The 12,537-nt window shown below is 41.6% G+C and overlaps 1 protein-coding gene across 3 annotated transcripts in view; it reads right to left on the minus strand.

Annotated features, from left to right (window-relative positions):
* Bbof1 (basal body orientation factor 1) overlaps window positions 1-12,537 on the minus strand; it is a 36,002-nt gene that overhangs the window by 3,090 nt on the left and 20,375 nt on the right. For 2 of the 3 annotated variants that reach the window (XM_052739309.1, XM_052739308.1), the window contains 5 exons: window positions 9,504-9,648; window positions 7,212-7,705; window positions 4,272-4,373; window positions 2,075-2,149; window positions 1,819-1,933 (listed from right to left, as the gene is read on the minus strand). In XM_052739309.1, coding sequence (XP_052595269.1) covers window positions 1,819-1,933; window positions 2,075-2,149; window positions 4,272-4,373; window positions 7,212-7,705; window positions 9,504-9,648 — 931 coding nt within the window. The remainder of the gene's footprint in view (window positions 1-1,818; window positions 1,934-2,074; window positions 2,150-4,271; window positions 4,374-7,211; window positions 7,706-9,503; window positions 9,649-12,537) is intronic. The other variant, XM_052739310.1, reaches the window with a different exon arrangement.

Raw genomic sequence — 12,537 nt, forward strand, 5'->3', positions numbered from 1 at the left:
TTGTTTTGTTTTTGTTTTTGTTTTTTCAAGACAGGGTTTCTCCATGTAGCTTTGGAGCCTTTCCTGGATCTCGTTCTGTAGACCAGGCTACCCTCGAACTCACAGAGATCTGCCTGGCTCTGCCTCCCAAGTGCTGGGATTAAAGGCATGCATCATCACCACCTGGCCTAGTTGAAACTTTTTAATGAAAGTTCTTTTCATATAGAATAACTGATTGGACTACAAGAAACTTAAAAGTTTCCATTCAACTGCCTTTAAACTGGCCTCTCTGATCATCTAAGCCTTAAGTCAGAAGAGATCGATGGGCTGAACAGAAGAGTCTGTCTGTCTGACCTGCCTGAAGCCCAGCTCTCTGAGCTGGAGGCTGCTGGCTCTGCTAGCCTCGTCGTCACGGCTTAGTGAGCTGAGGTATTGGTCACTTATTTCACTCTGTTCTGGACAGTCACGTGGACAGTGCTGCTCTAGTCTACCGAGTTATTTGGTGAGTTAAAATAAAGGTGGTGAAAAACCTTGAAAATTTCCACTCTGTCGGCACAAGAGTATTCGAGTATCCACCTCTGGTAGAATTCAGAGCCTTCAGTCACTTTAACAAAACACAACTCTGATTTTTTGTTTTCCATTCTAAAACCAAGTTGAAATTTGTAGTTTGTGATTATAATGCCTTTGTTTTCTTATAAAACACAGTTCATGCCCAATTCAATCCAACAATTTTGGGCTGGGTTAAAAAGTGGTTATTATCTAAATTCCAAGTAGAATTTAATCACAAAGACTCCTAATATTTTCCTTAGATATAAAGGAAGTTACTTTTAACAAATACCAACTAATCAGAATTGTGTTTCTCTAATTAGAATCAACTGACTTGGCCAGCTACTTGTACTCAAAAAGTTTCTTGTTTCTTAGATGAAATCTACAGTTATATTCACGTTAGTACCACTAAAATAGAGAATCAGCATTTCCTTTTTCTTCTTTTATGGCCTCATTTGAGTTTTGTCAGATTATGTACTGATTGTGAATAACCAAATACAAATAAAAAGCTCTTAAGAAAAAAAATACAGTTTTGAAAAAAACAGTCTTTTCCTTCCTGTGTTCTCTAGGTTCCAGTGATCTGTGCTCCTGACATATGCTCACATCCAAGAATTGCAAGGATATTATGTCTGTGCTTCTATAAAAAAGACAGGAGGACTGAGGGGTGGCTCCATGGGGAGGCATAAAGGTTCAGTCACCAGCACTGAAAACAGTAATAACGCAATACACATTTTGACTAAGCTGCCTATTTCAGAAAGGAATCTATAGGTTCTCCAGGTACACAGAATATGCCTTATTAGTATGGACATTGTTTAAAATTTTCTGTGCAGGCAGTGGTGGCATATGCCTTTAATCCCAGCCCTTGGAAGGCAGAGCCAGGCAGATGTCTGTGAGTTCAAGGCCAGCCTGGGCTACAGAATGAGTTCCAGGAAAGGCTCCAAAGCTACAGAGAAACCCTACCTCAAAAAAAAAATTTTTTTTTCTATGTTGTCATCCCTAAGAGCTGTTTAGGGCTAGGCGGTGGTGGCCTTTACTCCCAGCACTCTGGAGGCAGAGGCAGGCGGATCTCTGTGAGTTCGAGGCCAGCCTAGTCTACAGAGTGAGTTTCAGGAAAGGCACCAAAGCTACACGGAGAAACCCTGTTTCGGAAAAACCAAAAAAAAAAGAAAGAAAAGAAAAAAGAAAATTGAAAAAAAAGAGCTGTTTGGGTAGTAGAGAACTGTGAACTAGCAAGACATCACATAATGAAAGATAACAGTGGTACATTGTCTGACTAGATAACAGAGTCCTTACTATGTCAGAGTCCGGTAATTCTTTAGAAGTAACGCTGGGTGACATCACTTTATTGGAGTCTGATACTGGAGCTTGCTGGGTGATGAAGGTTTGATCTGGAAGGTTGATTTCTTCCCTATAATAATGACAAAACAGTGCTGTCAACAGGCATGCATGCCAATTCATTCTCACTTCACTTGGGATATTCACTCAGAATATCCACAAGGGAGATATATCCATCAGGCTTTGTTCAGAACTCTGGCAGGAGAAATCTTACCCGGTTTCTTTCACTTCTCCACTGTCAGGAATGATGTGGTCTGGAACAGGAGGCTTAGAACTCTGATTGTATTTCCTGCGGGCAGAAACATCAATAAACAAAAGAGCCAGTGTCTCCTTGTGCCTTCCTAGTTCAGTACCCTCAAAACGCTGAGTCAGACTTCAGTTGGATAAGGTTTCCATTTTCAGAATGAGTTATATACATATATAAATTTTGGTTTTGTTTTATTTTTTGTTTTTGGTTTTTCAAGACAAGGTTTCTCTGTGTAACAGCCCTAGCTGTCCTAGAACTCTCTTTGTAGACTAGGCTGGCCTCGAACTCATGGAGATCTGCCTGCCTCTGCCTCCCAAGTGCTGGAATTAAAGGTATGTGCTACCACCGCCTGGCTGAGATGTGATATATTATGTAATCGAATATAATTGCTTAAAGTTGAGACACGTTGAATTCAAGAAACATCGTTATGGAGACAACCATAATGAAGGTATTCGTGAACAGTGATTAATGACTAAAGGCAAGGCTGAATGAAAGAACTGATCAAAACACCTAGAAAAGTTCCTTTCCCCCAAATGAGCCTCATGGAACTAAGGATGGATCAGTGGGTAAGAGTACTTGCTGTAAAAGCAAGACCTGACTTCAAATCTAACATTTGGAGGAGGACACAGGTAGATCCTGGGAACTAAACAACAAAAAATAATTTATGTCAAGCAAACGGCTTTTGGTTGTTTTAAGATAGGGAGAGCTGGCCTCCAGTTCAACATGTACCTAAGGATGACCCTAAACTCCTGATCCTCCTTCTTCCACGTCTGGAGATAAGAGGAATTATATAAAGGGATGAAGGCCTAGATTAGGGAATCTGTCTTCATTGTGAAGGTCAAGAAAGTTCTGACAAAGGAAAAGCTTGAGGTAATATCCAAGGCTAACAGAACAGTTAGGGTAGAGAGCGTCTGCAGGGCACATAGACAGAGACACACACAGACTCTCAGGACACAAAACAGCCGTGGTGACAGGCCCAGTATACTTCAGAAGTGTAGGATAATAAACAGGAAGTAGAATGTAATTGATTCATTATTCTGAATGAGTGAGTTTATAGAGATAAAGTGCATGGAATAATCCTTCTGTACACTGTGAATATATATTACTCTAATTGGTTAATAACGAACTGACTGGCTGGTAGCCAGGCAGGAAGTATAGGCAGGACAGCAAAACTAAGAATGCTGGGAGGAAGAAGGGTGGAGTCAGTGGAGTTGCCAGAAGACAAAGAAGGAACAAGACATGCTGGAGGACACGGTAAAGCCATAAGCCACATAGCAATACACAGATTAATAGAAATGCGTTAATTTAAGTTGTAAGAACTAGTTAGTAATAAGCCTGAGCTATCAGCTAAGCATTTATAATTTATATTAAGTCTCTTGTGGTTATTCGGTAGCAACTGCTGGGTCACAGAAAAACTCCACCTACAATAAAGAATATCACATGTTGACTTCCCAAGAAAGTCACATACTCCATTCTTAAACTTGACTTAAGCAAGTGCAATGAAAACAGCATTAACCTATTCAAATGGTGGCAACATTAAATACTCTAATAGTTAAACATAAAAAAATTGTTAGTAAAGCCTCAGTGATTGCTTAGTCATTTATTTTAGCTGTTTACTGTTTATACTCCTCTGACTTAGGTCCATTACAAAATACTCTACTGTTGAATTCACAGTTATACATAGTCAACTGTGAACTATTACCAAGTTCCTGATTATTATTAGTCTTACTTGGGAGGTGGAGTCAGATCAGGAGTTCAAGACTAGCCTCGGTGACATCATGAGATAGAAGCAACCTGAACTATATATACATGAGACTCTGCTACAAAACAAACGAACATCAGCCTGAAAGAATTTGCTCATCTTTGGAAACCAATACAGGCTCAACAGTTGGGTTTCCCTGAAGGTGCGGCACAGTCAGCCCATCAGCAGCCCTTCGGAAGCGTCCCCTTACACGTCTAGGATGTATTTTCTCTCTCCCATTTCCCAGTCTCCTTTTATTCATTCATTTCCCAGTCTTTGTCTCTAAAAGCTGCAACAGTGGATCAAGTAGCTAAGGCCTTTCTGGTCTTAGCGTATCCCTGTAATTCTAAATACCACGTGGTCATTGTTCCTCATGTGGCTTCTGGGTTGACAGCCTGACGTTTCACAACAAGGGGAAGTTACCTGGCAGCGAAACCGTTCATTCTTGCAAAGAGCAGTCTTAGGACTTTCTCCTTCTGTTCCCAGGTCAAGTCTCCAATATCCACAGGTTTTTGAGTAGTTGGCCTGAAGAATTTTTTAAAAAGGTTAAAAAGAATCGCTTCTCGGCCTTTTGGCTAAGATCAAGTGTAAAAAGGTTAAAAAGAAAAGGTTAAAAAGTAAACTTATCTTCTTTAAAAAAATACAAAGTATGCAAATAGAAAATTTCTATAGCATAACCAGATACTGTGTATGATTTCAAAGCAAACTATGCACATTACAAAACAATAAAATTTGAAAAGGATTATCAGCATGCTAGCCAATCCAAATGTTCTGTCGTCGTTGTAAGATGAAATGAGAAACACAGCATGTACTGTGATCTGTTGGCAGCTTATAGGGGGCAGACTGCTAAAGCACAGGGCACCTCTGATACAGTAAGCTGCCACCGACATCCCACTTTCCATGGTGTGAGGAAATCTCCAAATACTTAGGAAATTTTGAGACTTTTGGTTAATACAATGATGTAGGGGACACTGCTGAATGCCCTCCAATCCATGGAACATTTCTGCACGACGTCATTATAAAGGATTATTATATTTATTTTTAAAAACTATATGGTTGGGGCTGGGCGGTGGTGGCGCACGCCTTTAATCCCAGCACTCGGGAGACAGAGCCAGGTGGATCTTTGTGAGTTCGAGGCCAGCCTGGGCTACCAAGCGAGTCCCAGGAAAGGCGCAAAGCTACACAGAGAAACCCTGTCTCGAAAAACGAAAAAAAAAAAAAAAAACTATATTGTTGGTAGCCTATAGAGCTATCAGATGCAGCAGATGACATGAAGTTCAGGTGTCAACCCACCAGATGGATAATTCTCAGATGGAAAACCTCGTTCGAGCACGGCTTACAAGGCCACAGACTCTGGAATATCGTTTGCTTCTGTCTGTGATTTCTCATGTGTTATTACACCTCTTCCCTTGTCAGCTGCGGGAACTTACCACTACCTGTCCTGTGATGTGTCTGTCTCGTGATTACATCTCAGTCTTGTGGGCATTTATAGCTGTGGACTGTCTAGAAGACGACTCCTCACTAAGCTGTATTGTCCATTTGATATCTATGTTAGCGTACACGAGTTTGATGAATAAATAAGAATGCAGAGATTTACTACACAAGTTAGGAATTATAAGTCCCTGAGAACTGTTTCATATCACAGCTCAGGCTGACATAAGAAAATAGTTGCATCTCCCCAGCTCTAAGACAACTGTACCATTAGCTGATTTAATGCTTCACAGTAACTTTAGATTAAGACCAAGTGCCTTACTGATGTGTTTATAGATAAACACTCCCTATCTTAGTTCCCAAGGACATACTGAGCTGTCTAGCTAGGTCATAAATACAAAACAGCCCAGTTATTGCTAGCTTGCACCCATTCCTGACCTCAACTTGTGAAAATATATTCTGACTAGTCAAAACTACAGAAAATAACTTGACTCTATAACCCCTAATGAGGGCTGCAGGTGTTCTTAGACAATCAGAAGTTACACGCAGGATAGGAAAATATATTTCAAGATTTAAAACGCTTTTTGTGTCACTGTACCTTGGAAAACGACAGTGGGCCTATATTAGTAGATATAAGGTAAAGTGAAGTTCCCACCAAAGCATTTAGGACACAGCTCTTTCTCTGTAAGCACTTCAAGAAAGCCTGGCATTTCTGTTAATCACAAAATGTTAGTTTAAGATGGTACTACACTTAGAAATATAGGAGAGTACACAAATTCCTTAACTTTCTTAGACTCCTCAATAGTCTAGCTTTATAACTCTTAACCCTTTATAAGATTATCTCTTTAAGTTAGATAACGTAATGACTGATTATTTGCAGCTGCACTTACAGCCAATTAAGAAGCTAAGATTAATTGCACGTGTATTCATCCAGATGGCTCTGTTTCTTATTGTTTTCTGAAATGTGCCGTTAAAGTGTAATTCCTATATTCAACATGAAAGTTTCTGTTGGGTATATGTAGCTGTAAGAACAGAGAAGGAGGGGGAGCCAAGAGGAGAAAAGAGAGAGCAGATTCAGCGGCATGAGGAAATAAAGAGAGATACCATCAGGACGCGAGTGACTCTTATTCCATTTCTAAAGGCCCTCAGATAAATAGAAAAATTTTCTAAACATGCTCTCCCACCTGAAACATTCTATCCTCAACCCTGCAACAGCCTGGAAGCTGGTCTTACAGGCTGCATTATTATATAATGGTTGTTACCTATTAATTTTATCTCAGAATGGTAAAGGAACAGCATAAAAGAAACTGAAAAAGTATGCTTATTAAAAAATCTTTAACCTAGCCTGAAGTGGTGGTACACGCCTTTAGTCTCAGCACTTGGGAGGCAGAGGCAGGCAGATCTCTGAGTCTGAGGCCAACCTGGTCTGCAGAGTGAGTTCCAGGACAGCCAGGACTACACAGAGAAACCCTGTCTCAAAAGTTTAACTTGAATCTAATCAAGACTTTTCAACAAATTTCCAATTTATTAAGAACTAAGATAAAGAAAGTAAAAGACATTACAATGATGTCACTCAGCACAAAATGACAGTCACTTTTACAAATTTCTGTCCTGAGGTAAATGTGGACGGCTACTTAGAACACATATAAGCCTTACACACTACGCCAAGGACAGGGGCTACAAAGGTAAGTCAGTTCCTGTCCTCAAGTATCTTACTAAGGAATCCGTCCAACAAACTGAACTTGCTCTTTTTTAGAGGAAAGGAGACAGGTTGAGACAGGCTCTCTCTCTGTAGCTCAGGCCAGGAATGCCCATCTGTCCTGTGATAGGACTACAGGCATGAGCTGCCACCACCTGCTGAGTTCTCATTTTTTTTTAAAGGATGAAAAAACCAGGGCACAAAAAGGCAATATACTGCAGCATTGTTAGTACCATTTTTCAGCCTCCATGAGATCCTGATTCACACTGTTGGTACTGTGTTCTTTGCCATCAAAGGTCCTGATTCTGGGATATTCCGTTCTTCCTGCACACGCTGTTCTCATTTTTAAATTGAAGGCAGCTTGTGCTATCTGCTTGTAATGCTTCCTGTTGACCAGAATCTGCTGTTTCACCTGGGACAGAGCATCCAGGAAGAACTGTTCCACTTCCGACCTCTCATCCAGTATGTTCTTAGCCAGCTTCTTCACTCGGTTCATTTCCCTGTCCTTCATCTGAAGGAGCTGCTGCAGCTTGTCAATTTCTACATGACCTGCTTGATTCTCGATAGCGGCCTTTTGCTGCAGTTTCAGGATTTCAGCCTCAAACTCTGTGGTCATATAAGTCAGGGCATTCTCCAAGCTTACCACCTTCTTCTGAAGAGTTTGGATTTGTGATTTCTGCTGGGTAAGTTGCATAATCTTTTCCTTAATCAACAGCTCATTGATTTCCTAAAAAACAGAAAGTGGGAATTTTTTCTTTAAACATTCTAGAACTTAAAACCCCCTCAATAATTCCTTTTTTAAAAATTTTACTTATTTGTATTTTATGTATGGGTGCTCTGCATGTATACCTACATGCCAGAAGAGGGCATCACATCCTATTATAGATGGTTGTGAGCCACCATGTGGTACCTGGGAATTGAACTCAGGTCCTCTGGGTAAACTGGAAGAACAGCCAGTGCTCTTAACCGCTGAGCCATCTCTCAAGCCTCCCTTAATAATTTCTATTACCTAAGGGGATCTGAGCTTCATGTTAGGCTGAGGCAATTATTTTCATATCTCTGTGGGCAGAAAAAGTAACAAACATCCTTGGGTCCTTGCCTGGGCTTGGGAAGGTAATCCACTGATTTTATTAATTAGGAAACTTTCAAACTTCCTCTATATTTCTTACAAGGTTACATATTTTATTTTATTAAAATCAATAAAACTGTACAAAAGCCACTAGTAAGTCTATAAAGAAAACTGTAGCAGACTCCTGGTTGTCTATCCTAACGTCCATTTTCCCTTTCCCTCAAGGCAGGTGGAAATCCAGGGTCCCTTGCAGTTCAGTGAGGACAAGTTGCAATATAATCGGATTTTTTTGTTTGCTTGCTTGTTTTTTTTCCCCCCGATAGAGATCTCTGTGTAGCTTTGGCTGTCCTGGAACTCTCTCTGCAGACCAGCCTGTTTTCAAACTCGAGATCTGTCTGCTCTGCCTCCCAAGTGCTGGGATTAAAGGCGTGTGCCGCTGCTGCCGCTGCCGCCGCCGCCGCCGCCGCCGCCGCCGCCGCCGCCGCCGCCGCCACCACCACCCACCCCCCCGGCTGTGATATGGGTGGAAACAGGACACCTGGGAAGATTTTTAAAGGAGCCATATTTTGTTGTTTTGTTTCTTATCTTTCCCTCTGGTGGTCTGGTGTAAGTAACCCTTAGGTCTCTCTCACCCACCCTGGCCATAAGGTGCTCAACGTCCACAAACACTAACGTGAAAACATGTGTAAGATGAGGGCTGGAGAGATGGTTCCACAGCAAAGAGCACTTGCTGTTCTTGCAGAGGAGCCAGGTTTGGATCCCAGCACCCACATGGCAGCTCACAACTGTCTGTAACTCTAGTTCCAGGGATCTGACACCCTCTTTTGGCCTCCACAGACACTGCATGCATGTGGTGCACAGACATACATGCAGGCAAAACACCCATACACACAAAATAAAAATACAACTTTTTCCAATGTTAAGAATACAAGCTATATGTTACAGAGGATTAAGGAAGGCAACCCTAATCTGGATTGCTTTTCTTCTTTTCTTCTTTTTTTTTTTTTTTTTTTTCAGAGCTGAGGACTGAACCCAGGGCCTTGAGCTTGTTAGGCATCACTGAGCTAAATCCCCAACCCCTGGATTGCTTTTCTTCAAGCATCTTTTAGGTAAAAGACTAATCTTTATGTTGTGATATCACTAATGTGAAGTCTGTTACAGCCGAACCAATTCCTAAATGATTTAGGATCCCAGAATAAACAAAACAAAGTGAGTATTGTAAGGTATTAGAGGATAAGTGTCGTGTTTATATTTCTGATGTATTTGTAAAATCATGCCACATGTGTTTATAAAGTCATTTAGTAATTATCTTTTCACATAGACGGTTATGAAGACAGAAGGAAAATAGTATTACTGTCCTTGTCTATCATTATTATGCTCAATTCTTGGTATTTACCAACACAAACTTTAAAAAAAAAAAAAGAAAAAGAAAGAAAATCTAAATGAGAGTGGGAACCTTTTGATGTAAAAGGCAGGAATGACTTTCTTGCAATTTCTTGGAGTTTTTCTGTCGTATATCAGCTTCCTTCAAGTGGTATGTAAGCGCCTTGTGAAGAAACACGTTCTCTTTAAAAACATTTCTCCCAGCAGTATTCAATTGCCTGAAAGATACATATATATATATGTATATGCATATATACACACATGTGTATATATATACACTTTAAAGAACCCAAAATATAGGCCTACGTCTCTTGTGGGGTGTTCTGAGTCAGGGTCACTCTGTGTAAACCAGGCTGGCCTCAGATCACAGAGACCCACCTGTCACTGCCTGCCTCTGGAGTGCTGGAATTAAAAGCAGGCACAACCACACCTGACTAATGCCTAAGTTTTAAATACTACCTAAGAGAACCATGGCAGCTTTTTCCTCCAAACATTAGACTGTGTGGTGATATTTTGTTTGTACTCTAACAAATAAAATTTACCTGAAGATCAGAGGACAGAGCCAGCCACTAGATTAAACATAGAGAGAGGCCAGGCAGTGGTGGCACATACCTTTCTTTAATCCCAGTACGTGGGAGTCACAGGCCTTTAATCCCAGCACTTGGGATCTCATGCCTTTGTCCCAGTATTTGGGAAGCACACAGGCCAGTAATCCCAGCACTAGGAAGGTTGAAACAGGAAGTGGTATGGCAGGGCAGAGAAAGGCAGATAAACTGGGAGGAGACAGCAACTCAGCCCTTTTGACTGAAGACTCAGGAGCACTCATGCTACAGGCCACAGGAATATATTGTAAGAACTCAGCTGGTTATGGCAAAGCCACCATCCAAAGGGATCAAGGAATTCCTTCAGAAGAAGCCTAAATCTTAGGGAGTATTTGGTGATATTTGGCTTTTTATATATCAGTTGTCTTCTACTGCGAATATCATGTGTGCCTTCATAGTTTTCCCAATTGATTTTTTCCCTAAGAATTGCTAACAGTGTGGACTGATCACTCATTGGACATGATACATTTGAGGTATTTGGAGAACAGCCTCAGGAAAGGCTTCCTTCCCCCAGGCCCATCTCTTTCTCCCTTTCTAGCTCTGGAATCAGATATCTCCCTTTGCTACGTCCAAGACAAACAGAAATAACAGTCCAGACCACCACATGCTAGTCTCCTGAATGAAGGTAAATTCCACATGGAGACACCGCCTAGGTCAGGCAGACCTTAAGTACATAGCTTCCTACAATTTAAGCTAGGACCCTCCTTTCTTATACAGCCTCACTAACATTATAGACTCCTAACTTCTTACCTAACCACTTCTAGGAATGTAGATTGAGCACATAAATTCCCTTTTTGATATACTAACTGATATTAGCTCTCAGTTGACCTCCTCCTTTAACCACTCCCTTTCTGGGTTATAAAAGAAAGTCTGACAGTCACTGCCTGAGGAAAATTCTTACCTGCCTATAATTCCCTGTAGGAATTCAAGCCTGGTGACCTAGCTGGAGTGGGAGGATTGCTATTGCTTGGGTTTATAACTGTAAACCTCAGAGACTGGAGAGAAGAATAAATCGATAGACTAAGAGCTCGGTGTGCTGAGATTCTTCTTCTGAAAATAATTCTTGCTGTTCGTAGCTTCTCTCCTGGGCCCCTGGAAAGAATATTATTAAGGCTGGTCCTTAATAACATTCGAGACATTCAGTCTGAGGATTTTTTTTTTTTTTTTGGTTTTTTGAGACAGGGTTTCTCTGTAGTTTAGGGCCTTTCCTGGAACTCACTTTGTAGACCAGGCTGGCCTCGAACTCACAGAGATCCTCCTGCCTCTGCCTCCCGAGTGCTGGGATTAAAGGCGTGCGCCACCACTGCCCGGCCAGTCTGAGGATTTGTAGAGACAGGATCTTCCTCTTTGGGCTGAGGAGTTGGTGAGGTGAGAAGTGACTGTGGTTTGTTTCCTCTGATCTTTCAGCATTTACCCCAATATCTGGCTCTGGGTTTTTATTATAAGACCAATTAGGATTCATGCAACAATACTGACCACCACTAGGCTGGGTATGTAGTTCAGGGAGAGAATACATGCTTAGTATGTGCAAGTCCCTGGGATTAACTCCTAGCACCAGAGTTTGGGGGAGGGCAGAACATGGGACACACAGGACACTACCACAATTTAACTTATGAGGAGTAACTACTCAATAGGGAGGTAGAGACCTTGTGACTAAGTTCTTCCTTAGCAGTAAGTGGAAAACTATGTGTTAGCTAGTCCTGATGGTACAAGTTGGCCGACAACTTGAACTATAGCAAGACCCTGTCTCTTAAAATTAAAAAAATAAGCCGGGTGGTGGCGGTGCACGCCTGTAATCCCAGCACTCGGGAGGCAGAGGCAGGCAGATCTCAGTGAGTTCAAGGCCAGCCTGGTCTACAGAGCTACTCCAGGACAGGCATCAAAGCTACAGAGAAACCCTGTCTCAAAAACACCCCCAAAATAAATAAATAAATAAATAAAAGCTAGGAACAGTGGCATGCCTTTACCTAGCATATACAAGGCTGGCCTGGGCAGTTTAGCAAGACTGTTTCAAAGTGAAGGGAACTCTGGCGACAGAGCTCAGGGTGGAATGGATGTGCCACTGTGGGTGTTCAATCTCTAGCACCTCACCCACAAGAATGTGACACCAGTCTCCCATGTCTTCTTCTATCCATGTTCATATGACGACCTACAGAACTCCACACTGACAGAGGCAAAAGACAGGAGCAGCCCAAGTTCCTGAATCACTCCCTGAAGAAAGCTGCCAGACTTATCATTACATTAACAAGAAAGAAACCATCGAGACCTGGGGTTCAGTATTAACATAAACACACTCCAGTGCTGTTACACAAATATAACTTCTGACAACCTCACAAAGTTGCCCTAGGGCCTTATTTTAGGTTTGTTTGTTACAGGGTCTCACTGTGTAGTCTAGGTTGGCCAAGAACTGATGAAGCTCCTCCCTCAGCCTCCTAAGCACTGGGATTATTTTAAGTGTGTGCCACCATGTCTGGATGGCCTATTTTTTTCATGAAATTTATTTTC

The sequence above is a fragment of the Peromyscus californicus genome, unplaced genomic scaffold, assembly GCF_007827085.1.
Source record: "Peromyscus californicus insignis strain IS unplaced genomic scaffold, ASM782708v3 Scaffold_15__1_contigs__length_86483966, whole genome shotgun sequence".
Classification (NCBI taxonomy): domain Eukaryota; kingdom Metazoa; phylum Chordata; class Mammalia; order Rodentia; family Cricetidae; genus Peromyscus; species Peromyscus californicus.